Source organism: Ipomoea nil, unplaced genomic scaffold (assembly GCF_001879475.1).
Source record: "Ipomoea nil cultivar Tokyo-kokei standard unplaced genomic scaffold, Asagao_1.1 scaffold2826, whole genome shotgun sequence".
Lineage (NCBI taxonomy): Eukaryota > Viridiplantae > Streptophyta > Magnoliopsida > Solanales > Convolvulaceae > Ipomoea > Ipomoea nil.
This window is the reverse complement of record NW_017619254.1, coordinates 3,502,149-3,530,041: the sequence shown is the minus strand read 5'-3', so window position 1 is coordinate 3,530,041 and position 27,893 is coordinate 3,502,149. Positions and strand designations below refer to the sequence as shown.

General features: G+C 35.8%; 4 protein-coding genes and 1 long non-coding RNA gene across 7 annotated transcripts; 4 read left to right on the top strand and 1 right to left on the bottom strand.

The window, feature by feature from the left end:
* Positions 1-9,864: 9,864 nt before the first annotated feature.
* LOC109159275 (bifunctional protein FolD 1, mitochondrial-like) lies at positions 9,865-12,664 on the top strand. 2 transcript variants are annotated; one of them, XM_019307377.1, is made up of 6 exons: positions 9,865-9,955; positions 10,318-10,640; positions 11,049-11,362; positions 11,711-11,947; positions 12,049-12,216; positions 12,386-12,664. In XM_019307377.1, exons 2-6 carry the CDS (start codon positions 10,430-10,432, stop codon positions 12,554-12,556), a joined length of 1,101 nt encoding a protein of 366 aa, XP_019162922.1. In that variant the 5' UTR covers positions 9,865-9,955; positions 10,318-10,429; the 3' UTR covers positions 12,557-12,664. The 2 variants fall into 2 exon arrangements, with proteins under 2 accessions (XP_019162922.1, XP_019162923.1); XM_019307378.1 differs by having other exon boundaries at positions 12,393-12,531.
* A 2,423-nt stretch (positions 12,665-15,087) lies between these two features.
* LOC109159276 lies at positions 15,088-15,925 on the bottom strand. Its single transcript, XM_019307379.1, has 2 exons — positions 15,711-15,925; positions 15,088-15,594 (listed from the first exon to the last, which is right to left on the bottom strand). The coding sequence occupies exons 1-2, from the start codon at positions 15,805-15,807 to the stop codon at positions 15,293-15,295; spliced, it is 399 nt and encodes a 132-aa protein (XP_019162924.1). The 5' UTR covers positions 15,808-15,925; the 3' UTR covers positions 15,088-15,292.
* Positions 15,521-16,680, top strand: LOC109159277. The gene is made up of 4 exons (XR_002050533.1): positions 15,521-15,612; positions 15,688-16,219; positions 16,405-16,580; positions 16,666-16,680. It is a non-coding gene; the product is annotated as an uncharacterized LOC109159277 (long non-coding RNA).
* Positions 16,681-19,827: 3,147 nt separating this feature from the next.
* LOC109158664 (cell division control protein 2 homolog C) lies at positions 19,828-23,548 on the top strand. The gene is made up of 6 exons (XM_019306556.1): positions 19,828-20,418; positions 20,498-20,609; positions 20,691-20,784; positions 21,351-21,420; positions 22,147-22,285; positions 23,175-23,548. Exons 1-6 carry the CDS (start codon positions 20,015-20,017, stop codon positions 23,265-23,267), a joined length of 912 nt encoding a protein of 303 aa, XP_019162101.1. The 5' UTR covers positions 19,828-20,014; the 3' UTR covers positions 23,268-23,548.
* A 286-nt stretch (positions 23,549-23,834) lies between these two features.
* LOC109158705 (serine/threonine-protein phosphatase PP1-like) lies at positions 23,835-26,266 on the top strand. 2 transcript variants are annotated; one of them, XM_019306604.1, is made up of 3 exons: positions 23,835-24,229; positions 24,339-24,898; positions 25,777-26,266. In XM_019306604.1, the coding sequence occupies exons 1-3, from the start codon at positions 24,055-24,057 to the stop codon at positions 25,951-25,953; spliced, it is 912 nt and encodes a 303-aa protein (XP_019162149.1). In that variant the 5' UTR covers positions 23,835-24,054; the 3' UTR covers positions 25,954-26,266. The 2 variants fall into 2 exon arrangements, with proteins under 2 accessions (XP_019162149.1, XP_019162148.1); XM_019306603.1 differs by having other exon boundaries at positions 24,336-24,898.
* Positions 26,267-27,893: the final 1,627 nt, after the last annotated feature.

Below are 27,893 nucleotides of genomic sequence, written 5' to 3'. Positions count from 1 at the left end.
CAAATACGTCTCTTTTTAAAATGAAAAGAAAATACGAATGTTTCGATCAAATCAATCAATTGATTATAATTCCACAAAATATTGCAGATATAGTCTTTTCCGAGGTTAATTTCTAACCGACTTAAGGGATTACTTTTGATTTTTTTATTATATATTGTAGATCACCTATAAAAAAAATGAAAAATAAAAATTAAACCCCTTTTTATATATAAATGGCATTAAAGAAACCCAAAGCTATTCCTTCTTGACGCATCTGGTACGATATTGGAGTGGTCTAGTGTTAGACCCCTAAATCTAGTGGATTTGGTTTTGGCCTTGGTTTGGCTAAAAGCCATGGTTTTGGCATGGCAATGGGTTTTGTTGTGGCTAAGTCGTGAGGGTGGCATGGCTTAAGAGTTGGTCGGCTTGGTTAGTCGGTTGGCTAAGTCGCAGGTGATTGACTTGAACGAGCACGTTTTGTGGTACACGTGACTCGGCCAATGTGCGGACTTGGTCCGTGGCTGAAGTTTGCGTCGGGCCTTGACAAGCTCGTGTTGCAATGGGCTTGGGTCTCGTGGCATTGCTGGTTGGGCAAGGGTAGGTGCTAGTTGGGCGAACCAGTGTAGGACGACTAAGTTTTAGCGTGCCGGGGCGGATTGGCTCTGGTTTTGTGCGTCAGTTTGCTGGTTGGTTCGATGCGGCCTGGACTTGGGCGCATTGGTGTGGAAGGGCTCGGTACGGTGTAGCCTTAGTCGTGCCGTTGTGAGAAATGGGGGGCGCGTCCAAGTGGTTGGGCGCGACGCGGGAAAATCATGCAGGTGTAGAGCAGCACGAGTGCGAGCAACTGCGAATCAAGTGGCCGGAATGGTGCGCGTCTAGCTCGACCATAGGGCGATTGGACAGTTCTAAAGCATGTTGCGGCATGTGAGGCAGTTCCAGACCTTGGCAATGTGGTAGCGTGTTATTGGCTCTCATAAAGCTAAGCGGTTGACTTGTAACCGCCTTGAACTAGTATAAATAGCCTTGCTTTGTAGCCAGATTGTGTAAGAATTAGAAAGCAAAGGCTATGAGTGAGTCTTGTTCAAGGTTTTTAGTTGTAACGCTCTTTATTTTAAGAATCTTGTGAGGATCTAGTGTACATTCGGTTTGTAAATATACAAGGTTGGGCGAGTTAGTCCGTAAAAGCCTCTGTTCCTTTGCTAATTTACTTGATAAAAACGTAAACCCTCGGAGTTGGGTGTGGGTGAAAAGGCTGATTGCCTTCGAGTTTTTAAGATAGGACGTGTTGGTGCGAGTTAACCATGTGATTTGAGAGTTTGACCTATAACATATAGTATGGTGTTTTTTTTTTTTTTTTAAATACAACATATAATATCTTATCGCTATGAAAACAATATAATTCGACTTGAATCGTGCATACAAAAAAAAAAAAAAATATCTTTTAAGTTTACATTTGCATGGGGTTAAATTTGTTATTATAACTCTTTCACTACAAAAAATAATAAATTAATTAATTAAATTTAATGCGGATTCCTATTTTTCTTTTTTAGTCCTATTGTGCTTTGGTTTTGGTGAATCGTCCTTCAACTTTGTGAAATTTGCTATCGTTATAAAAAGTTTTATTTCATTGTAATTATGGCCTTGAATGTCTTAGCCCTACTTGAGTACTTGGTGTTTTGAATTGGAGTTTATACGGAAGTCATTTATGATGTTTATCGCGTAGGGAAATAGGGACCATTTTCAATTAAAGCAGTATCAGTTGGATCAGTAAGACTTGTCATAGTTGCTCAAAAGCCCTTATAATTTATTTATATTTTCTCAAAGACAATATATAACATAACTTTTCGCCAAGCATCTTGTGTGCTCAAATGATATATAATGACCGCTCCCTGTAAAAGCGTTGTTGACTCTTTGTGCGAGAAAGTATGTTTGAACAGATACTACAATGTAATAGAGTCAGTAGCATTCAAAAAAATATACCGAAAAGTCGAAAACTCAAACTTATGATTAAGATGTTTTAATTTAAAAACTTATAAACACAATTACAATTATGATTTGAATATCAATTTAAAATTTTATCTTTTATACTTCTTTTTGGTATGTAACCATTGAAATTGAAATTCTTAAATTGTGTACATAACAAGTATTATAAAATAACGAAATATACTATTTATGACTTTAAAAATATTTGAATGTGTATTTTTAAGTAATGCCATGAAATTGAGTAATGTTTATTTTTAATTTATTTACTAGATTAACATTTTCCCATTTAGTTTTCAATTATGAATACTCAATTTTAATATTTGAAATATCTAAAATATTTGTATATAAAGAAATGTGTAAGACTAATAGCATCTATGAAAGAGGGCCTCATCATTTCAAGAAGATATAGGCTCTGTATGGTAAAAAATTGACCTATAGGCCAATTTGGCTTATTTGACCACTATTAATTGTTTGATTTAATTAAAATATCAATATAAATGTTTGGTTAATTAGCTTTTTGCAATTCCAAAAGGCTAAAATTCAAAATGCTACTCCAAGCAACTTTTTCAATTAGTTTTTTGAGAAAAGAAATTATACCAAACAGCTATCAGCTAACAGCTAATTTACCAAACACTTTTCTACCATCAGCTAATGTTATCAACTATTTATACCCTCTAATTAACACAATCAGCTAACAGTCATTTTACCAAACTGGACCAATAAGTCTAATGTGTTGAAAATATATACATTTTTTAAATTGATGGATTTTTAAAAAGTTGAGAAATAAAAAGGCAACTATGATTAGTATGTATTATGTAAAGTAGAAATTCCCATAGGAAAAGGGAAGAGAGGTTGCTGTAGCTGAAATGATAGGGTGCTGAAGTATTTTGTTGGGTTACCAATCTCTTCTTTATGTGCTCCTGTCTTTGTGCATTTGACTTTGCTCACATAAATTATAGTCCTCTCTCTGATACTCTTTTGCATTTGAAGAGACAATTGAGTTCCCACATTTTTTACTCTACTCTACACTTTCCTCTGCCTCTATCCTATCTATCTTCTCATTGGGATACCAAAACCATTACTTTTTTCTTATTAAATAGACTACTGAGTTAACACTACACAAGGGCCCATTTGCTATCAAAATTTATATTTATTTTCAACTCTTGTTTATTCTCCATTTAAATAAATAAATACAGTTAGAAATAAAAAACAAAAACAAAATTGCACCTTTTTAATTAAAAAAAATAGCAAATGAAAATAGATCTCAATTTATTAGAAGATAAGTTGATGCATAAGCTTAATTATATTTTCTTATATTTACGTAACAGTTAGTAACGTATCATAAATGCACATTAACAGTAAGATATTGGACTTAACCTTCTAACATTTTCACTCAACATATTGAATTTATAACTAATTTAATAATTCAAAATTAAAAGAGATATAATATACTTATATTCAATAACAATTGAGATATTGAGGTATTTGACAAATAGTATAATTAGAACCACAAACCTTGAGACATTTCAACCACTCTCAAAAAAAAAAAAAAAAAAAAAAAAAAAAAGCTTTTGTGAATTAAGGATAACAAAGTTTGCATATTATGATATGTTGTCTCCTTGTATAAGTAGATTATGGATGAACAGACGAAGCAGAGGTCCAGCGCTTTATCAACTGTCATATGATGTCATCCGAAAGGGGTGGCAAAGAGTATAGTTTTGCCATTTTTATGAAAAACAAATTTAATTAATAAAAGACATAAATGGGTGTTGTTATATTTCAGCCGTTTGTATTTTGCGTGTAATATTTACAACGTTTGCAGATGGGTAGGTGGCAAAGCTTACCCAAAAAATGAAAAATTGAGTACTTAATTCCAGCCAAGACACCAACGTAGTACGAATCATAATCTCGTAGACCCAAATAAAGCTATATTCACAATGCTGCTGCACAAAATGTGCATTACTATAAAAGCTCAGAGCTCGAGATTGCCTATTCACACATTGGAACAACGTAGGCGACGCTGCTCTACATGTAATACCTCCTGCATACACGCAACTAACAAAATAATCCTTTATTTTTATTATATAAAAAAAATACGTTTATTTGTAAATCTTTTTAAATTAAAAATAAAGAATGGAGAATGAAAATTTTGAGAATTAAAGTAAATGCAATGCAGTGAAAGAAAACAGAAAAAAAAATCATAATTCACTTATAACAATAGTTAATCAACTCCATGTTAGGCGACCAGAATTAAAGCCTAAACAGGAAGTTTGGTTGGAAGGAAGGAATTAAGGGGGAAAGGAATTGTAATTCGGTGAAAAAAGAATAAGGTGTGAATAAAGTAGGAATTACAATTACATTGTTTGGTAGGGAGGAATAATGAAAATGGGAGAAGTGATATAAAGACTAAAATACCCTTTGTATAATAATATTAATAATAACATTCAAGGACAAATATGTCTTTTCCTTCCCTTTCCCTTTGCATGAATTCATTGAATTGCAATTCATAGGGAGACCTATGAATTGCAATTCAATGAATTGAGGGAATTGCAATTCCCTCCAACCAAACAATGTAGTTTATCATTTCATTGAATTGCAATTCAATTCCAACGCAATTCATGCCAACCAAACATCCCCTTAGTTCACTGTAATTTAGCTGTAGTTGAATTGCAATTCATTGAATGTCTCGATTACATTGTTTGGTTGGAGGGAATTGCAATTCAATGAATTTTAGAAAGAAAAAACATATGAAATGACATTATTATTCCTGGTTGTTATTACTATTATTATTACACAAAGGTATTTTAGTCTTTATACCACTTCATTTCTGCTCAATTCCATTAATTCTATTTCTCCCTACCAAACAACATAATTTGAATTCCTACTTTATTCCACCTTATTCTTTTCCCTCCAAATTACAATTTTTTTCTCCTCTAAATCTTTCTTTCCAACCAAACACGCCGAAGTGGTGTGAAAATGAGAGAAAATACATCTTCCACTATTGTAATTATTTAATTATGTGGGGGCATCCCTTGCAAATTGCAATGAGTTGAGTCAACATTATTTTAGCAACTTTGAGAAATATCGAGATCATTCCGATGCCTAGCTAGCTCTGATGCACCTTTTTTGTGCTTAACACCACCTATTCCCAACCTTATTATCTTTTTTAATTTTTATGACAGAGATAATTGAACTGGATTCTAACTGAAATATTAACGACGACTATACAACGTAGGCGTGTTCTGTATTGTATCTGTTACATATCCTTAATTGTTTCGTTAAAAAGTTGTATTTGTTAAATGTTGTGTGTCTAGTGTGTGCAGGATAATAGTTGTCTCGTGCAGATTTAAAACACCAGCAAAAACACAAAACAATTGGGAGGATTATGGTTGGGACGAAACCAAAATACAAAACAACAACGTTGTTGGATTCATTAAATTAAAATTAAGCAAGCAGGCCAACCAGGTTTAGACAAACGTGAATACAATGTAGTGGGCGATCGAAGAGAGATCGAGGAGCCGAGGGAAGGGGTGGTATGCTGTCTATTACGGCTTTGCGTTTGAAATGGTGAGACTGTTTCATTACAACAATCGCTCTCAAAATCATGTTTTGATATTTAGTATTTGGAGCAGTTTCATTGTTCCCAATTTTTTAGTATAAATTTTCACTAAATCCATAACAGATTGTTCAAAGCATTAGAGACATACATACTCTTGTTAATGGTTACAATTCATAAATTAATTTTAGAGAAAATTACATTTTTGTCTCTAAATTATATAGTAAAATGTAAGATTTATCCATACTTGTTGCAAATTTCGATCTTTTGTTTTTCTTCAACCAGAACTTAGGGACAAAAGTGAGAATGGCTTGTTAAAAAAATAAAATTTACAATATTAATTACGGAGTATAATTTATGGGCAATAAGTTAGCATGACCAACAAGTAATGACAAATCCTATAATTACTCTATAACTTAAAGACTAAAAATGTTATTTTCTCTCAATTTACAAGGATAAAAATGTCATTTTCCGAATCAATAAATAAATGTGATTTATAATAACTATAACATTACAAAGTTCGACTCAAAGTGAGTATGAATGTAAAATTTATTGACATTCTTAGTTTGAATCAATCAACTATGAATAATGTAAACTGATTTATCTGATCATTTATTAATTAGCGTCTCAATAAAAAAAATTATCTTATCCAAGACCCTATTTGGTAAAATAGTTAGTTTATAAGTCAATTTTAGCTTATTTGACAACTATTAACTTTTTGACTTAATTAAAAAATTAATATAAGTATTTGATTAATTTTTGTTAACTTCAAAATGCTAAAATTTAAAAAGTTACTCAAAACAACATTTTTAATTAGTTTTTTGATAAAAGAAATTATATCAAACAGCTAACAGCTAATTTACCAAACATCTTTCTACCATCAGTTAATATTATTAATTAGTTATACCATTTAATTAACACAATCAATTAACAGTTATCTGCGATTTATCAAACATGACCAAATCTTTAAAAAAAATGGTTATAAATTTCCTCATTTCTCAAATGAATGTGATTTGAGATATGTTGGGAAGGTGTGGTGATTGGTGAGGCATGAGGGTGGGGACAAGGACAAGAGGAGAGGAGTCGGGGGAGTGGAAAAAATCGAGGAGAGAGGTGAGAAACTCAGTTCCCAAAAATGCAACGTAGTGTTTGACATTTTGCTTTCAACGGCATCATTATCTCCTCAGCTTTTCCACCCCCCGCTTTTTCCCCTTCTTCTTCTTTTGTAACTTTCTTCTCTCTCCCTTTCCATCTGTTTGACTCTTGTGCCCTTTCCCCATTCCCACCCCCACCCGGGCCCCCCTACTATACTATACTATACAAACTATGCATTGGAATTGGAACGTGTGAAAAAGCCTATGCACATACTTTTAATACTCGCATCTTTGGGCTTGTAAAACACTATTTATTTATTTTCTTTTAATAAATTAGGGGGCTACAGAATTCCTTATTTTATGTATCACTGCATGTGCCAATGATATATTCATTATTTCAAGAACTAATTCATGAAATTAGTTTAAAATTCTTAATTTGATTCTCATTATTTAAATTTAGTTATCCAATTATTTTTACTCCTTTATCTTATTTATATGTTTAGTTTGCTTAATGAAAGTTTACTTGAGTAATATACAATGCAAATTTTTATAATATATTTATAATAAATTTTAGACGAAAGTTAACTTGACTAATATACATATAACTTGAGATAGATGTTTATTAATTGGGTAATACTACATTGACCAAAAAAATTTAGAAAAAATTTTAACATTTGACATGACAATATATAATTCATATTTGATTAATAAGTAGATTCATTTGTTAACCTGAGATATGATTGATAAATTTAGAATAATTAATGAATAAAAGTAATTTTATTGACGAGTTAATTTCACCAGAGTTCTCTTGTCTTTTGTGACAATTTCAAATTTAGCCCCAGATTATCATTTCTGTCATTTAACATTCCAGTTTATTATTTTTTAGACACTTTTAGTCATTCTCATGACTTTTTTTTTTTTTTTAGTAAAGACATTTTTGTCTTTTCATATTTTTCTTTTGTTATTTTTTTGATTTTAACCGATTTAATTGGTTCAGAACTTTACTAAACACCAGTTGAAAATACGTTTACTACAAATTAGAGGTTACCTAAAGTTCTAAACCAATTAAACCGATTGAAATCGGAAAATTAACAAAAGAAAAAAATGAATAGACAAAAATACCCTTACTAAAAATAGAAAATATCATGAAAAAGACTAAAAGTGTCTAAAAAAATAATAGTCTGTGATTTTAAATGACAAAAACAATACTCTAAGATTAAATTTGAAATTGTCACCGAAAGACAAAAAAACTTCTGGTGGAATTAACTCTTTTATTGATGTTGAAAACTTTTATTCTACGTGGATTATTTTTTTATTTTTTTATTTTTGAAAAATCTGTTGTGAATAGTAATATTGGCTTCTTTTCCCTTTTTTGTTGTCTGATTTATTTTAATTTGAACGGATTAAAATATCCACGCGGCACGCTATTAAAGGTAAAAAAAAAAAACATCCATAGAACTATAGAAGTGGTTGGGTTTCAAAATAAAAAAGTAAAAGAAAAGTGATAGTAACTATTGTACTCCGTAGCAAGTAAACTCCAAAAGTTACGAGTCTTTTTGGCTTATCGTCTGGTCTGACTTGCACCTCACACTGTTAAAGTAGCACGTCGCACGTGCAGAGATGGTCACACGAATTTAAGTATTTCGTGGTCTAATGATATTTACCATTTCAAATGAAAAGTCATAGATTGACATAATCAATTGAATAACTATAGAAGTATTCACACCTGTACTCTTCCCAATCTGTAATGTATCCGAAACCCTATAACGTTGATGGAGTAACGCATTAATCATGTTGCTGCATCCGAGTTTCAAACATGTTTTGTGTAGTTTGGCAATAAGTTGTTATACCATGTACTGTCTTGCAAGGTGAATCTTGATCCTAAACGACGTATAAAATATATATTTTTAGTATGGAATAAGGGTCAAATTAGCCATCGAACGTAACGTAAAAATGCAATTTGATCACTCAACTAAAAAAAAAAGTGCAATCAGACCATTCAACATAGTAAAATCATGTAATTTGTCCCAAGTGACCTGCAGTGGTAGGTTACCAACAAGTAATTGATTAAAATTTTAAAAAAGAATTAAAAATTATTTCAAAACAAAAGAAAAAAGAAACCATAGAGGGGACAACTGGTTTCGGCGAGGCAGAGCAGGTGGCAGTGGATGACGAGTGTCTCCCGACGAGGTGAGGCAGTGCACAGTAGCGGTAGTTCGACGTAGGCAGTTTCTGGCGGAGCAGTGGTTCTCGTCGGCAACAGCATCCACACAGCAATTACAGCTATGGTTTCTCCTCTAGCGAAGGCTTGATGCGGTGACCTCTGGTCTTCTTCTGGTCCGGCTGTTCTGCAAATCGCTGATTGGCTGGCGTTGCGACAGCGGACGGTGGGCGGCAACCACGAGGCGAATGGCGACGGCGATAGCAGTAGGATGTTCGCCCATGGCGGTGGTGCTAATCCGATCTCCGGCTCGGCTCGGGGTGGTAGCGCTGATGGCGGTGTTTTGGGTAGGAGAGAAGGCGGAGTGTTCTATGGTGGCAAAGCTTTCAGTCGGTGACCATGGCTGTCAGCGTCTGTCTCTCTCTCATTGTTTCCGTTGCATCGGTCTTTAGTCTCAGATCCAAGGAGACGATCTTCTTTTTTCTTTTTTATTTTTTTATTTTAATTTTAACTAATTACCTGTTGGTAACCTGCTACTGCAGGTCACTTGGGACAAATTGCATGATTTTACAATGTTGAATGACCTGATTGCACTTTTTTTTAGTTGAGTGGTTCAATTGCATTTTCACGTTACGTTCGATTGCTAATTTGACCCTTATTCCTTTTAGTATTAAAATTATGAACTTCTAGAATATAAATTGTGTTTTTAAGTCAAAACACGTAACAGTTGTAGAAAGAATTTGTGAATACAATACATGGTCATCAGAATCTTAATCTGTTAATATTGTGTGACTACAGTATTTGAAAGAACTTGTGAATACAAAATAAGATAATCAATTACATATATGTTAACATTATATATTCGTAGTATACAAATTGTGAATTTTTAAAAGGTAAATTGTTAACATTTGGATCCGAGTCAAGATGGATCCCGGATCCATAGAATAATTTGCGGTTTGTGCAATGGCTTGAACTAATGGGCTAGTGGTAATATATGGAGGGTATTCGTAAGTTTGGGCCCAAGAGACCCAATGGCCCGACATCTATAGCTGGCCCAATTCAAATTTTCACAGTGACAGTTCGTTCACCTACATGCAGTAACAGAGAAAGGAATCCGGCGAAACTTGCCGCCAGGGGATACCGGGAAACGGCTTTCAGAATTCCTTTCCTCCAGCTTTGCCGGTAGGATAACATTTCCTATTGTGTTGTTGTTCGGAGAATGAAATCTTCTTCATAATCTGCGATGTTTCTTTCAGGCTCTGTTGATTGATTACCTTGTCATTTCTGTACTGATACGGAGTAGTTTTGCTCCGGTTTATTTGTTTATTTTATGATAGCTTTCATATTTAATCGTGTTTGATAGGCATTAATATGTATTCAACTGTATAACCACTGAAATTTTGAATTTCGTTTTAGCCACCAATTTAATTTGGACGAGTCGAGTTAGTCTTCCACTCCATGATTACTGTGCATCTTATGAAGTTTTCATATTTTGTTTTCCATTTTTTCTTCTAGTTCCTCAAAGAGTAAGTTTGGAATTTCAGGGAAATGCTATTCAGGTTCAATTCATATGTGATGTTAACAACATGGTCATACATGAGATGATATAATTAGTGTCAGAGGAGAGTTGAAACTTGAAACACACAAGTGATAAAAATGAGAATGGCTAAAAGAATAGTGAGTGGTAGGGCTTTTTTGGGACAGACATGGGCTAGAACCAGCATTCTATTTCCATCACTGTCCAGGGCGATGAGTACATTGGGTTCCTCAATATTGAAGTCTCCCCCTCTGGTTTCCCTTGATCAGCATGATGAGTGGTCTCATGGCTTTAGTCACCCTGATAATGCACCTACCCAGAAATGTACTGGTAAGCAGCTTAAACTCCCCCAGACACATGCTTTGCTTTTTGGTTCACAAGCTAGTAAATTCCTTATCATTTTATGTTTTTGATAACCTGTGCCCTAATTGATTTGTTGTGATTTTTTTCTCTAATTTAATGATATTTCAGAAACTTGTAATGATTGGAATAAGATGAGAGCAAATTTCTCTAGATTGATTGGATAAAGTCTGATTCGTATCCTTTGAAGTTAAAATGGATTGATTTTCGTTTTGAGCTAGGTTCTACGATATTTTTGATTGGCTAAATGGAGAATTAAAACAAGATTTATTTGACTCTAAAATAAGTGAATGGAGTGTTACAGGAAGAGTAAAGAAGTAGAAAAACTAGAAAACAAGTTAAACAACTTCTTCATTTGACATTTACTCCTCTTTACAGATAATAAGACTGTTAGAATAATTGATGGCAAGTCAATTGCTGATGAAATTAGATTAGGAATAGCCATTGAAGTGAGCAGGATGAAAGAATCCATTGGGAAGGTTCCTAGCTTAGCTGTGATATTGGTAGGACAAAGAAGAGACTCCCTTACCTATGTGCGCAACAAAATATTGGCTTGTGAAGAGGCTGGGTTCAGATTTTCATTGGATCATCTGCCTGAAAACTGTACAGAAGAGGAAATTTGTGATAAATTATCAAGCTTTAATGATGATCCGTCAATCCATGGCATTCTTGTACAGCTTCCTTTGCCACAGGTAATACATTAACTGAGTAAGGACTTGTTTGATCTATGCTAGTACTTTGGACACTGAGTTCCCATTTTCAACAGTATACATCGTTGACCAAGGTCTAGTCTGTTGCTTTTTAGAGTAGAATCCTAGATGCCATACATTTATTTAAGTTGGCTGTTTTGCCCCAAGACATTCTTGATAATCAAATAATCTTCGCAGTATGTGCATTTTCTACTGGCTACTAGTTGACTAGGTGTTGCAATTAGATGGGAAGTCTAAGAAGTGTTATATCAAGTAGATCTAGTAAGTTTCACTTCTTTGTTCATTGAGTGCGGTTGGGTGCTGGTTACTAACTATAGGTGATTGGAACAGCATTTGAACAAGGAAAAGATACTGAATATGCTAAGCCTAGAAAAAGATGTGGACGGCTTCCATCCACTCAACATGGGAAATTTGGCTGTACAGGGAAAAGAGCCTTTGTTCATCCCATGTACCCCTAAAGGCTGCATTGAATTACTGCTTAGGTCTGGTGTGGAAATAATGGGCAAGAAGGCTGTGGTGATTGGAAGAAGTAATATTGTTGGATTGCCCATGTTTTTGTTGTTGCAGGTGATGCAATGTTTATATGCCTATCATTATTGCTCCTTTTCTCTGGCTAAATCTTGTGTTGGATTATAATGCCACTCAATTTATTTCTAATTGTTTGGCAGAGGCACCATGCTACAGTTACCATTGTCCATGCATTTTCAAACAACCCAGAAATCATTGCCCGTGAAGCTGATATTTTAATTGCAGCCGCAGGAGTGCCTAATCTGGTTCGGGGCAGTTGGTTAAAGCCTGGTGCAGTTGTTATTGATGTTGGCACTACTCCTATAGAGGTAATCTTCAAAGGTCTATCTAAGGCCTAAACCATTATGGTAGTTAATATGAGTGAGCTGGTAATAATTAGTTGGAACTTTGATTATATTCATCTATAATATGAAATAGTTCTATCTGCATTCTGCATACAGAAAAATACTGCTAAACATTGTATGTAAATTGGTGTAGGATCCAGAGAGTGAGCATGGCTACAGGCTAATCGGTGATGTTTGCTTTGAAGAAGCAGTGAGAGTAGCTTCTGCAATAACCCCTGTACCTGGAGGAGTAGGACCTGTAACAGTTGCAATGCTGCTTCTCAACACTCTTGAATCTGCCAAACGTGTACTTAGATTCTCTTGATTGAAAACTATTTTATATGTGCTTCCTGGGCTATCCCTTTTGTACCTTAAACGTTGGTGCCTGATGTTTGCTTTCCAATTCTACTAATTAGAAAACTTTTTCAATGAGGAGTTGAGGTCTGGGTATCATTTATATTTACTATATATTAATAGCAATACCAAGACTAAAAGATGACTGTCAATATAAATAGGTAAATTAATCATTTTGGTAATTATTTGTAATTGGCTAGTTCCCTATACCCTAAGATAAATTGGTAGAATGAAATCCAATTATCAGGCAAGAAAAAGATGGACTCAGACAGGTTGCTCAAAGAATGTGAACAATAGTCACATGTTCTGACTAGCTGGCTGATTGGAGGGTTGGTGCTTGGCTTCCAGCTTGCTTAACCGGAGGCAGTGTCAAACTCGAGAAGAGGTGAATTAGGGTGCACATGTATTGCTTTTTCTACATGATGCAATCAAGCTTGACCTATCGGCAATCAATCAGTCAGCCAAAATCACCACCAAGGCCCTCCCTCCACTTCTTGACAAGAGGTTCATTTATTTTCTTCCTGCATTTTCAGTTTTTTCTGAACTTGTTTGTGCTTTCATTCCCTGGTGAAACCATTCTATAATCTGAACTGGAACAGGGTTAGATCCTATATTTCTCTTTACCCAATGGAAACCCCTTCTAGGAACTGCATGTATATGCTTAACTAATTTACTCTATTATTTTCTTGAGCTGAAATCATACTGTGTTTTCCTTGGTGGAAAATTATAATGTTGTCTATGTACTGAAATCATAGTGCTTGCATGGGCTTGAACAACAGCATTGATACTCTCTTACCAAATGTGGACATATAATTTATGCTTGTATACTTTGTAGGATGATTATGGTTGAAGTGGGTGGATGAAGTATTAATGGTTTGGGGGCTGATGCTTATGCCTTTACCAAGGGTGTTTGGTAGCTACAAACACCTCAAGTGTAGAGGTGTATCAGGCACAGATATCATTGGTACCTCCAACTTTGCATTTCAAGTATTCACAACCTCATCTCCCTCCAAAAAAAAAAAAAAAAGAATAAGACACCTCGCACCCACCAGAAAGAGAATAAAAAAAAGGAAGAGAAACATTACCTACATGTGTCCATTAGTGATACTCAGAAAGGTTTTGTTATTTTTCAGATGGATTTTTCCCTTCACATTGTTAATTATTAGCATTCACATCATCAATAGTGATTTTCAGAAATTCCATTGTGGGGACCTGAACCTGATAATTTATATTGATTGATGGTGCATTTGATTTCAAGTATTACATTCAGGTTGGTATCCTAAACTTCTTTATTCATAATTAACATAAATCTCTTTTTGCCAAGGGACTATATGTTTAGGAGAAAAATGAAAGTGAATTATATTTTATGTCCTATAAAATTAGTAATTTCTTAAAATGATGCTTCTGCAGTTAATATATAACTCTTAATTTTCATTATAGTCACCCCATACACAGATTTATGTAAGCTGGTGATAGCTTCTAGCCTTCTATAGTTAGTGGCTTAGCATTATTTTGTCGTTATTGAGTCAATCACAGGGAATGCTTAATGGCTGACATGATAACATCAGATGCTCTATTCATCTGTCATCACAACTCTTTCAAAGTTGAACTGTGTTGTAGATAACAACCTTTAATTACTAATCCGTATTTAATTGTCCATTGGAGGACAACTGAGGATTGTGAGTTTGAGAAGGTACTATGAGAGTACTACTGATTTTTTATATGGATGAACTACACTCACTAGTGATCTTGATTTTGCATATTCAATAATCATTTAATTTCAAGTTTGCTTTTGTTGATGATATCATTGATTTTTCAGGAAAAAAAGGGCGTTTTTTTAAAATACAAGTACCAAAAAGTCCTTTAGACATTACAACTAGCACAATATCATTGAGTGGAGTATCAAATCATGAGGCTTACTAGGTGTAACTTTCTTTCAGAGTATATATCTGAGAGGCTTGGTAAGACTTGTATCTGTTAATGATCAATGGAAGCAATTTTATTGAAGATCCTAGGTACACTCTGCATTGTTTTTGGTACTTTGGTTATAACTTTTTTAAAGCTGCAGCAGTCTTTTGGTTTATATCTGCATCTGGCATCTCTGTTGTTGTTAGTAAGCATGCAGTTTTGATCCTAGTTGTCATATTAAAATAGAGAAATGATATGTAGTAGTAGCGCTGTAAACATTTTCATGTTGTAATCATAGGTGGCTGCTTTTATGAAATTTTTAGTTCTTTCAGGGGCAAGAATGAAAGCCCCCACCCCTCCTCCTTTCGGGGTTTGCGTTAGCCCAGTTAAGTCTGAACCAAGTTTGTGTTAGCCCAGGAAAGTTTGTGTGTGTGTGTGTGTTCTTCACTATGAAGTCAGAATAATGTTGAACAGAATTCAATCTTGATCCTACTCTTCCAATTAGTTTTGATAAACCAATCATCAGGTATATGATTGCGGTATGTACGCCGGTTTGGTATATCAGCAAACTTCAATAAACAAAACCTTTTGTCTTTCAGTTTTTCTATAATTCATCAGATTATAACATAAAATACTCTTGTATACATCTGAATTTCCTCAGGAGCTCAGAACCTATTGAGGAACACTATCTATGTACTACTATTCATTTTCCTTTCTTTATAAACTTCTTTTCATGCTTTCCTGAAATTGTACCAGACATGTACTACTTGTTAGTATGCAACAATCATTTGTATGATGGCTAGACAGCACAGGAGGTGCAGTTGCAAGTCTTGGGCACAAAAGCGCAGACTCCAAAAGGCTTGTTTGGAAGCTGGCAGTCAATACCGAAGCAGCAAGGCATGGTAGAGCAGGTGTTCGGGTCTGCAGCTGACACACAACACTTGCACGCCAAACACAGCTGGAAAGGCGCCAACCGCCTCCTCCCGGCTGATTCCATGTCAACTCTGAACTCCGGGATGGTGGTCAATGGCTGCAGCTGTATTCCGGCCACTCCCGGTGATTCTGATGGCTCATCATCAACTGCATGAGATTGAGAGGATCCTGCATGCACAGTTACAAGTAACAACACTCTTTAGTTTTACACATATACTAACACCATATGTAATCGTGAACGAATTGAATACTTTTTTGCAGGAAATCAAATTAATTAAGCTCACCTTCAAGCATAACCAGGTGGAAGATGAAGAGGAGCAGTAATAAGAAGAGGATTAGGATTGGATCTTTGGCACGCTTGAGACCTGATTGATGATTCATGGTTTTGGTTTGGCAGAGAGAAAAGAGGGACTGAGAAAATTAAAGATTGAAGAATTTGTGTGGTGGAAATGGAGCATGAAGAAGAATGAATATTGGATGGGAGTGGGGTGGGTGAGTGGGTCAAGGGTTTGGGGTATTTGGCATTTTGGCCCTTCCAACACACACTGAGAGGGAATAAGCCTATGAAAGAGCGAGTTTATGCCCTCAGACCAAAGATTCGCTCCAACCATGCAACACGTCATCGGTTTATCATATTCCCAACTTGCTAAAGTAGAATATTGGTACAGTATTATATTCCCTCTTCCTTAATCTACTAATCTGATTTTTTTTTTATTCAGCATAACTAATCCATGTCTTATTAACTCTTTAATTAACTTGAAACCCCACAACTCGGGTCACGACACGCATGGAGGTGAGAGGATTCGTATCATCCTTTATAATTTTATTTTTGTTGAGATTGTCGTTTCATATTTTTCCTTTATATTTTAGACGACATGTGTAAAGAGAATGATCAGTTATACCATTCATACATTATTTTAAAATAATTGTAATAACATTTTTAATTAGCATTTTAAATATTTTTCATACTCCCATCAGGAGCGGACCCATAAATTTTTCTAAGTGGGGACGAAGTTCAATGAGCCAAGCAAGACACTGAAGACACCTAACACGGGGAGAGGCAAGGCAGTGCCCTTGGCTGTGCCAATTACCACCCGTGCCCCAAGGATATTGGCACAGCCATGTAAAACGAGGTAGTGAGCAGCATTTTTTAGGTATATTTTGACACGGGGTTGTGTTATTGCGCAACTTTTTTCTCCTATTCTGCACGTGTGTGCGTGTCCTGAACTTGGTGATTAGTTCATTGTTGAAGAATAAGGTGGAAAAATGCAAATTGAAAACCTATGTGGTTGCAACCCTAAACGGTCCGCGAATAGGGTTGCTCATTTGTTTGCTCGGGAAGCCCTATCCAAGCCTGATTGTTCGGACAGTTTCCATGCCCCTTTTCCCTTTATTTCTGATATTCTGAATTCGGATCTTAATTAATATAGTCTTTCGTTTTCTCTCAAAAAAAAAAAAAAAAAAAAAAGTGGTTGCATCCCTACATAGACCATGTACCAAAACTACTTATTTGTCTCTGCATGCCGACACACCTCACTTCCATGCTCTCACTTGAACACCAGCTAACCCTTCCAAGTTCGAATGTTGTTTTGCTGACAATGAGACCATGAAAGCTTGGATTAGTTCACATTACGGACCAAAATTGGTCAACTTTTATATGGTTTACTTGTAATATGCCACCATGCATAATGCATATATTGCATTTGCTCTGCCGAGCTAATGTAATCGTTTATAGTGCTGAAAGTAATTTCGAAAGGCATTCTCATTGGTTGGAATTTCTTCTTTGTTTATTTGTAGATCTTAAGCGCATCCATATCAATTAGAAATTTATATAATTTTTTAGGTAACATGTATGAAGGATAAAAATAGAAGAGAAAAAGAAAAGTAAAATAATAATAATATTATTATGACAATTTTTTTTTAAAGGAAAGTAAACGTTGTGGCGTCAGAGTGGCCGCCAGCTGGAGACCACTCTAACGCGCCCGCTGTGGGCGCACAGCTGGCAACCACTCTGACGCGCCCGCTGTTGGCGCAAAGTGCGCCTAATGCGCAATATAGCGCTTTAAAAAAAAATATCTTGCAAAAAATCTTATTTTGCTAGAGAAAGAATTTACTTAAAAACATTTTATCCCATCAACCAAAAACCTTGTTACTGTTCCAAAATTCACGAAAAAAAAACATTGGTGTGGATGCTCTAACAGTCCACATCAACCTCCTACTATCTAAAAAAACTCCCCATTTAGTTTTTGAAAATTTTTTCTTCCATTTTATGTGAAATGGAAAAAAAAAATATAAATCATGTTCTTAGGATTTGAAAAATAATTTTTCTTTTTTCAATTTTTTTAAATACAAAAGCACACATAACTTTATTAGTCGCAATTATTATTGCCTATAAACTTCTACTTCACTTATTTGTTTACTCATATAATCTATCCAACTACCTTTTATATGCCTCTATCACCTCCCTTATACAAACTCTGTTTTAATATATTCCATCAATATTTTCTTGTGTTTTAATCCATATCATATTTTGCCCCCAAAATTTTGACGAATCCTCCATTTTAGACGTTTTGACTTAGTCAAAACACAAAAAATCTTGTTTGGTAACTCAACAATTTAGAGCAACATTTTGCTTCAAATCACTAAAATCCCAAACGTTGCTTTTAGCAAAGTTGGTGTTGTCATTTTGGTGAAAATTACATTTCTCCAAAACACTCTCTTCTATATTATAAATAAATAAAAGTTCAATACTAATAAAGAAGTAGCCTAAAGCTCATTTAATAAAAGAGTATTAGGCTCTTCTTCCCCTGCCAATCCGATGAACATCAAATCAATGGGCAAGGGGTGAAAAATAAGGGGGCGTTGAGCTCCGTCCTCTTATAGAGGAGTTTAACGCTGCTCAATACCTTCATCATTCGATGTTGGATAAAAAATACTCCATATATTTTTGGTTTTTTTTTTTTTTGTTTTGTTTTTGTTTTTGTTGTTGTTATTGTTATTATTATTATTGTTGTCGTCATCCTCATATTGTTACTATTTATTTTTCATTTTATTATTAATATTAATATTATTATTGTTATTGTTATTATTACTGATGCCTTTATTTTTTTTTATACGGAGTATCTTTTTACCTGTTAATCGCTAATAGTAAACAAATAATCTTACAAAATATTTCTTTATAAACCGCTAAAATAATATGTCTGTCAAAACCGCAGACACAATCCAATAGCCATTAATTGCCAAACAAAACCATTAATAGATGAAAAATAAATGAGTAGTATAAATGTAGTGAAAATGGTCAAATACACTTCCGAATTTTATATGAAAAGTTAATTAAGCCATCAAACTTTTAAAAGTTACAATTAAGCACATCAACATTTGAATTTAGTGAATTGAAACCCAAAAAATGAATAGTAGTGACCTATAATAGCAGGTCGCTGGGGTTCCGACGATGTTCCAACAACCTTTGGAAAAAAAAATCAACGACCGACGACTTAGAAACGGTCGTCGGTCGCATTCTTTGACATTGTCGGAACATTGACGGAACCTATAGTGACTTATACCTATTATATGTCACTATTTGAGTTTTGGGCTTCAATGCACTAAATTGACATGTTGATGTGTTTAATTATAACTTTTAAAAGTTTAAAAGTTTAATTGTCTTATTATATAAAGTTTGGGAAGAGCAATACTAATTTTGGTCTCACGAGTATTAGCAAAATGACAGTTTTGGTCCAAATGTTTAATTCCTATCAATTTTAAGACTATTATTTTAGTATCAATTTTTTTCCACAACTATTGTTTTAGTGTCAAAATTTATCACGCCGATCACCCATTCGTTTAAAACATGTTGAAATATGAAATTATTAAATGTATTTTTGTCATTTTTCAAATTAAAATCTCAATTTGAACATAAATAAAAAGGATTTAAGTTTTAAGATCGATCCCAATTCACAATTCTCCTCCTCAAATTAAGATAGAATGAGGAGGAAAATTGCGAATTGAGATCGATCTTAGGACTGAAATCTCTTTATTCATAATCAAATTGGGATCTTAAGTTAAAAAAAAAAAACAAAATTACCCTTGAAAATTTTGGAACTGGCGACATGTCTTAAAAGGAAGAGTGCCTGTCGTGATGAATTTTGGCACTAAAAAAATATAATCGCGGATGAAAATTGGTACTAAAACAATAGTCATGGATGAAAATTGGTAAGAATTAAACATGTGGACCAAAACTATCACTTTATTAATACTTGTGGAACTAAAATTGGTATTTGATTTTGGGAATGTATTTGACATTTTTCCCATAAATTTATTCCTATATACGGAGTAATATGATACTCCGTGGGAATTTGGGCGTGACCAGTAGAAGCACGTGAGGTCAGGATTCAAATTTGAAAACGAAGAGAGGGAAGCACGTGCCAATCATAGTATCAGTTACCCCAAACGCTCCCTCGCCCCGTCCAAAATCCTCAAAATTTTGAATTGAAATTCGTCAGTCGATCGGAAGAAACAGAGAGTGAGAGAGAGAAAAATCTTCTTTCAAGTTTCAAGTTCCACCGCGAAGAAGAAGAAGAGCCGCAGGGAAATGGAGAAATACGAGAAGCTGGAGAAGGTGGGCGAAGGTACGTACGGGAAGGTGTACAAGGCGAAGGACAAGGCGACGGGACAGCTGGTGGCTCTGAAGAAGACGCGCCTGGAAATGGACGAGGAGGGGATCCCTCCGACGGCTCTCCGTGAGGTTTCGCTTCTCCAGATGCTCTCCAACTCTCTCTACATCGTCCGCCTCCTCTGCGTCGAGCACGTCGACAAGAAAGGAAAGCCTCTGCTTTACCTCGTCTTTGAGTATCTCGACACCGATCTCAAGAAATACATTGATTCCCACCGCAAAGGCCCAAACCCTAGGCCTCTCCCGCCTACCCTCATCCAAAGCTTCCTCTATCAGTTGTGCAAGGGCGTTGCTCACTGCCACAGCCACGGTGTTCTCCATAGGTATTTGATTCGATTTGATCTTCCCGTTTGGATTGATTTTTCACTGCTGTGTTTGATGGTTCTTCGTTTCCCGTTTCAGAGATCTCAAGCCCCAGAACCTTTTGGTCGACAAGGACAAGGGTATACTCAAGATTGCCGATCTCGGTCTTGGAAGGTCTTTCACTGTGCCCCTCAAGAGCTACACTCATGAGGTTCGTTATTTTCTGATCCCACTGCCTCCTGATCTCTCAACAACAGTGCTATCTTACAGTTGTTTGTTTGTTTCGAATCAGATTGTGACCCTATGGTACAGAGCCCCGGAAGTGCTATTGGGATCCACTCATTACTCGACTGCAGTTGATATGTGGTCTGTTGGTTGTATTTTCGGTAAGCTTTATTGAGTTTCCAGTCTCCTTGTTCATAACGGGTCAAAAGTCCAGTGATTAGTAGGGCATATGATGCCATTCTGGCACTTGATTGTTGATTCTTTGATACGGAACTCAAACCAAAACCCTAACTTTACCACAAGAGCTAGCTAGCTCGTGAGTGGAGGTTAAGTACTACTCCACAAGTTAGATGTGGGATCGTATCATTCTTCAAATTTACTTGCAATGGTTTTATGAGTTGTGGCTAAATAATGGTTTTGAGGCCATTTAAGCTGTATATATTCCAGGATTAATTCTGCCCTTCAGTTGATTGACTGATTGATCATGAAAGAATTGTAAACACTTTTGCTTCCCTCTACAACCTTAATGGGATTGACTGATTGCTCTTTTTGATGCACAAAACTTCCATGTTGTCAATTACCGCACTGTGATCTTATTATCCATTGTTCCACAAAGCTTCATTGAGATTTTGCCCAACCAGAACAGTTGTTTCTGAAAGGACATTTCTCATGTGTTAGCTTATTATTTTATCGTCTCTTGTTGCTTAATATTCTGGTTCTTGTGCAGCTGAGATGGTAAGGAAACAAGCATTATTCCCTGGGGATTCTGAATTTCAGCAACTGCTTCACATATTCAGGTTTCAGTACTAAAATGGAATTGGTCTGCAGTTCCTTGTGTTCTTTTCACTTTATTCTCTTCCAAAACACATTGCTTAATAACTGCAAAACTAGCATTGTTGCTACTATTATTTCAGCTTGTATTAAGACATCAGTACATCATTCCTAATGGTGAATCGGTGATCTATACCTATACTTGTTGCATCTTGTTTAGTCTTAAATATGAATATGGATATGGAAACAATTTTTGAGCAGACTAATAGATGCCAAAAACTTCTATTAGATTCTAGACAGATAAGTTGATTCTTGTTGGTGGGGTTCTATTAGGAGTTAGTTCTATTTGGACTCATTTTTTGTCCACAAAAGGTGAAATTCTCTCTCCCCTAGGGCCCTAACACTCTGGCCTGACATAATAGTGGAGGAGTAAATTATGGTGCCCATTAAGTAGAAGGACCAGTGCTATTTGGACTCTTTTAAAAAAAAAAAAAAATAATTGTCCTAGTGTCCTTGTACACCTAAGTAGCTCTGAAATGACATCAAGAATTGTCCCTAATTATCCCTAGATCAGGAGTTGTAATGTCAATTATTAATGAAGTAGTAGCACTTGCCAATCTGTCTATTTTTCAGTTGAGCATTTCCCTGTGTATCTGTTGAAGGAACAACAATCAAATTAGCATAAAACTTATGTTGTCTGTTCTACTTAGGTATTATAGAATGACTTATTTTTCTGTGGTGTACCCATGAAGGTTGCTAGGAACACCAACTGAGCAGCAGTGGCCTGGAGTGAGTTCTCTGCGAGATTGGCATGTGTATCCACAATGGGAGCCTCAGAGTTTGGCTCGTGCTGTCCCAACTCTGGGTCCAGATGGTGTGGACCTTCTAACGGTAATTTCTGCTTTCTGTAAGATTTTTGAGTAACTTTCTCAAGTTAAAATCTTTGGGAGCGTGTAAGGTGATGTTAACACCTAATACAACCAAAAACTCTTTTTGAATTGCACTGGATATGTGGGAATAACCAAACATGCATTTTGAGTTATACTTGGTGTTTAGTTGTCCTGGGTATGTGAAAACAACCAAGCATACATTTTGGGTTGTACTCGGTGTTTAATTGTCCGAAGTATGTGGGAACAACCAAACATACATTTAGATTGTACCCGGTGTTATTGTCTCAAGTATGTAGGAACAACCAAGTATGCAATTTGAGTTGTACCCCGGTGTTTAACTGCCTTGGGTATATGGGAACATCCAATCATACATTTTGAGTTGTACCCTCTGTTGTAAAAATCGGTCTAGGCGCCCCTAGACCGTGGCGATTTCTCCCTAGGCGCCCGCCTAGGCAACTGGCTGACTCGGCTGCCTAGGTAGCCTAACTCGATTAAATTCGGCTGAGTTAATTCGTCCATTTCGATCGAGTTAGCTGAGTTAACCCGGCCGGCTCGGCCTTATTAATTTTATTCATTATATATATATATATATATATATATATATATATATATATACACACACACACACACACACACACACACACACCGTCTAGGCGCTACTCTATCGCCTAGCACCTATTGCAACCATGGTTGTAACTGGTGTTTAATTGTCCTAGATATGTGGGAACAACTAAGCATACATTTTGAGTTGTACCCAGTGTTTAATTGTGGGAACAACCAAGCATGCATTTTGAGTTGTATGCAGTGTTTTATCTGACAATTTATTCCTTGGATAATTAGGATGATAGTCTTCCTTTTACTAAAACAATTGCATTGTTTTTGACATACAGAACATGCTGAAATATGATCCAGCTGATAGGATATCAGCAAAAGCTGCTCTTGATCATCCCTACTTTGATAGCTTGGACAAGTCTCAGTTCTGAAGCCCATTTGATTTCAGTCTTTGTTACAAAAGGATGTCATCAACTTGGTGAATATATCTTTCATTCATGTAACAGTTTGGAAGCCTATCACATCTCACATTATATCTATTAGTGTTTCTATTTTCAAAGCAAGTGTGTATACCATCCACCTTTTATCTCTGGAGTATATATACATTTCATGTTTTTGCCCTGGTGGCTTTGGTAAGCAACTTGAGATGATTATATATTTATTTATATGGTAATGGTGCCAACTTATATACAATTAGTGTACATTACCCACATCTTGTGATGGTCCTATTTTCATGTGAAAAATGTTCTTTTAGTACAAAAAATCATTTGATTTTATCTTTATATAAAATAGTAATTTCAGTTATTAATGTGATTATTATTTTGATTCTTCAATTTTTCATAAGGTGGTGATTTTAGTAAAGGACCAATGAAGTTTGTTAATGTCTTGTTATTTGTGTGTTATACAGATAAAACTTGTTAGTTAATATACAATCAAAATCATTAAAAAATTGGAGGGTCAAGAATAATTATATTAATATTTGATGAACTAAAATGCATCAATTTGCATTCTCTGGATCTCCTACCCACGTTTTTGTGTAATTTTTTCCTCTCAACATTTTTCAATTCCGATTTGTGGAATTTCGGATAATTAGTAAAATCGCAGACGAATGCTGCAGAAAACACATCGGAGATCGAAGAGGGTGAAAAACACAGAGAAAGAGAAGAAGAAGAAGAGAAATTATAATTATAATATTAATATTAATTATTGGTTTAGGTGATGGAAGGATTAGAAATTGATGGAATAATCGAGAGATTATTGGAAGGGAGGAAATGCAGAGGGAAGAAGATTCATCTTGCGGAATCTGAGATTCGTCAACTATGCATGGTCGCCAGGGATGTGTTCCTCACCCAACCTAACCTCTTAGAACTCGAAGCCCCCATTAATGTTTGCGGTGGAACCCTAAATTAAAGATTTATGAATTTGATTGTTTTGTTGTTTTTTTTGGTGTTTTTGTGGTATTTGTGTAACGATAATGAGCGTCAGTTGATTTGATGCAGCAGGCGACATACACGGCCAGTATCCGGATCTTCTACGGCTGTTCGAATCCGGCGGGTTTCCGCCGGATTCCAACTACCTCTTCCTCGGCGACTACGTGGACAGAGGGAAGCAGAGCGTGGAGACGATCTGCCTTCTCCTCTGCTACAAAATAAAGTTTCCCGACAACTTCTTCATCCTCCGAGGTAACCACGAATGCGCGTCCATCAACCGGATCTACGGTTTCTACGACGAGTGCAAGCGGCGCTACAGCGTCCGCCTCTGGAAGACGTTCACCGAGTGCTTCAACTGTCTCCCGGTGTCCGCCGTGATCGACGACAAGATCATTTGCATGCACGGCGGGTTGTCGCCGGAGATGGAGAGCTTGGACCAGATAAGAGCCATCCAGCGCCCCATGGACGTGCCGGATCAGGGGCTGCTCTGTGATCTTCTGTGGTCCGACCCGGAAAGAGAGACGAAGGGGTGGGGTGACAATGATAGAGGCGTTTCCTACACCTTCGGCTCTGACAAGGTTGAGGAGTTCTTGAGGAAGCACGATCTTGATCTCATTTGCCGCGCCCACCAGGTTTCATCATCACAAAATGCAATGCTAATTTCATCTCTATCAATTTTTATCTATGCATTCTATACTATGATTGTCTCCACGTTAGAGTTGTGAAACATCCTTAAGTTTAGTGTTCAAGAAACTCTATTAGTTGCCCACAAAAGACAAAATTCCCTTACCCCGAGTTCGACAACCCAGCCCAACAAGATAATAGAACCATCGACAACTCAGCCCAACAAGATAATGGAACCGTAAATTACAATGGCTCAACCGTTCATTAGGTGGGAGGACCAGTGTGGCAGTGCGTGCCCACCACACATTGGGTGTAACTGGTTCACTAAGGAGATGACCACAATCTACTGGCAAATTATACCATGGACCATGGTCTACCTTGCATTGTAAATCTTGGTTCAAAAATAACCTTCAGATTTTGTATCTATAGTGGGCACATTTTGTACCTGTAGCTATTATATTATGTGTCAGCAATTATGAGGTTATTTGTTTAACGGTAGATACAGAATGTATTAATTGAATGTACAGAATTTTTGTATTAGGATTTACATACAATCCATGGTATAACAATTGCAATCTACCACCCAAGAAACCACTTACTGCCTGTGCGGGCAAGAACCTCTATCCCTAACTGAGTTATTTGGGTTAAAATTGCAATGATTTGAAATAAACTAAGCATGACTTTGCTCACTTTCCATAGTCAAAGAGCTAAAATGTCATGCTTTTGGATGACAAAGGAAACTCATAGTCACTATTTAATGGTGTGCATTGAGTAAATACTGTCTTGTAAGTTGTAATCATAATCAGCAAAGGATAACAATAAGATAAACCAATCTAGGTTATTATTTTATATGATTATGTAACAAGCAGCATAATGGCAATGGCAGGTGGTTGAAGATGGGTATGAATTCTTTGCAGACAGGCAGCTGGTGACCATATTCTCGGCACCAAACTACTGCGGAGAATTCAACAACGCAGGCGCTCTCATGAATGTGGATGCCACTCTCCTCTGCTCTTTCCAGATCATCAAACCTCATAGAGCCAAACCTGTGTTTCTAGACTAACTGAACTACATATATTATATATTCTTGACACCTACTGTTCATTGTCAACCTTTGAACAAATTAATCTCTCAATGTTGTGTTGTTGCTCACAGCTCGATCTGTCTCAGCCTTGTATATAGCTAGCCTGCATGCATGTTCAACCAATGCTTTAGAGTTGTATACATGCATGCATGCATGCAATCAAAGCATATATGTTCTATTTAGGTCGTTGTAGAAGCATTTACTTTTTAATCTCGTCACAATTTTGTACTTGTATACTAAGATACACTTGTATGATCCAGTTTGTACAAGAAAAACTATATTCGCGATAAATGTCATACTTTTCTATATGATTCGCGAATTATTTATGTTGGTTTAATTTTATGACTTTGTAGTTAAAGGATCGGCCAATTTAAATTTTATTAATCCGTTGAGGTAACCCTAACCAAGTTGATTAGTCACTAATTTATTACCTTTTTACGTTCTTTTACTGCTAAAATCATAAGATAGAGTTAATATAATGTGCACTTTTGAGTGCAAATTTTCGTTGTCACCCAAATTAATCAATCAGTTGAGCAGCTGAAGTCAACTTACAATGTCGCAAGAACATGTTCCAAACGTTACGCTGGATTGGTTGGACGTACACATCACAGACGTGATTTTCTAATAATTAACGAAACGAAGCAAAGCGTAACAAACCAAAGATATCAGTCATATGACACGTCAAAGTTGCGATCTGTGAATAATGCAACACAAGTGACTAGCTGGCTAGCTAATAAGGCTGCCGAATTACTGCCGACTTTATAGCAGGAAAGAAACGCACATGCATTGATGAATCTGTAATATCGCCATGCCAATCGTATAGATATATCAATGATTTAAATCATTACCCGCATGGACAGCTTAATTGGTCGGTGAAACTTTGGAAGAATGACCAACAACCTCTCAAAGTGAGAAGGGTTTTTTATGCGCAGTGAGCACAGGTCTAACCTCTGTGGTTCATGTTCAGTTGAGTTACCCTGATTTACATCCTCCTAAATGCTCTGTCGGGTTGGGGTGTAGGGGCCCTTTGGATTGGGATGAGGATTGGAGTTCAGCCTTTTAGAAGAATGATTTAAATCATTTATATAGATATATCAATGATTTAAATCATTTATACGCTTATCTGATTCAACATAAAAAATTTAAGTTCAAACTCACATATTTAATACAAATTTCATATATTTAATACAAATTGTTGTTAATATTAGTTCTTACATAAATAATGATGACAAACACGACAATTATATATACGGAGTATATATATATATATATATATATATATATATATATATATATATATTAGACCAACAAGACATGATATATGAATTATTGCCCGCATGGACATCTTAGTTAGTTACATGGGTAAAGTAGAAATAATGATCTAAAACTGAGTCTTACTCACGACAGTGTAAGAATAACTTTTCTAAGTGAGGGGGACTCCTTGTGCGCAGTAAGCAAAAATCTAGCCTCTGTGTTCAATTGCGTTACCATAATTTACATTCTTTCAAATGCTCTGGTTGGAACGTGGGGACCCTTGGAGTTGGAATTCAACCTTTGAAAACAATGATATACGAATTGTCAAGTTGTAACTCTAAGAGTCGAGATCTACCTTGCCAAGGACAATTACATAGGACCTAACACCCGACACTTGTTTGAGAAGTGAGAACATGTATGTGCATAGAACTTGATGCGTGCTTTGTATTTGGTAGATGATTGACACAAGAGATTTGACACCTAACACCTAGTTAATTAAGGACAAACATAGAGGATTGGCACTTAGCATTTAATCAAGAACATACATAAAATTTGATGCCTTTAACCAAAAATAAATTTAAAGAAACTCAACAAGAACATGTGCCAAAAGTCATATAACCGTGTTTAGTTTAGTTCCCTATTCTAATATTATCGAACCATTATTA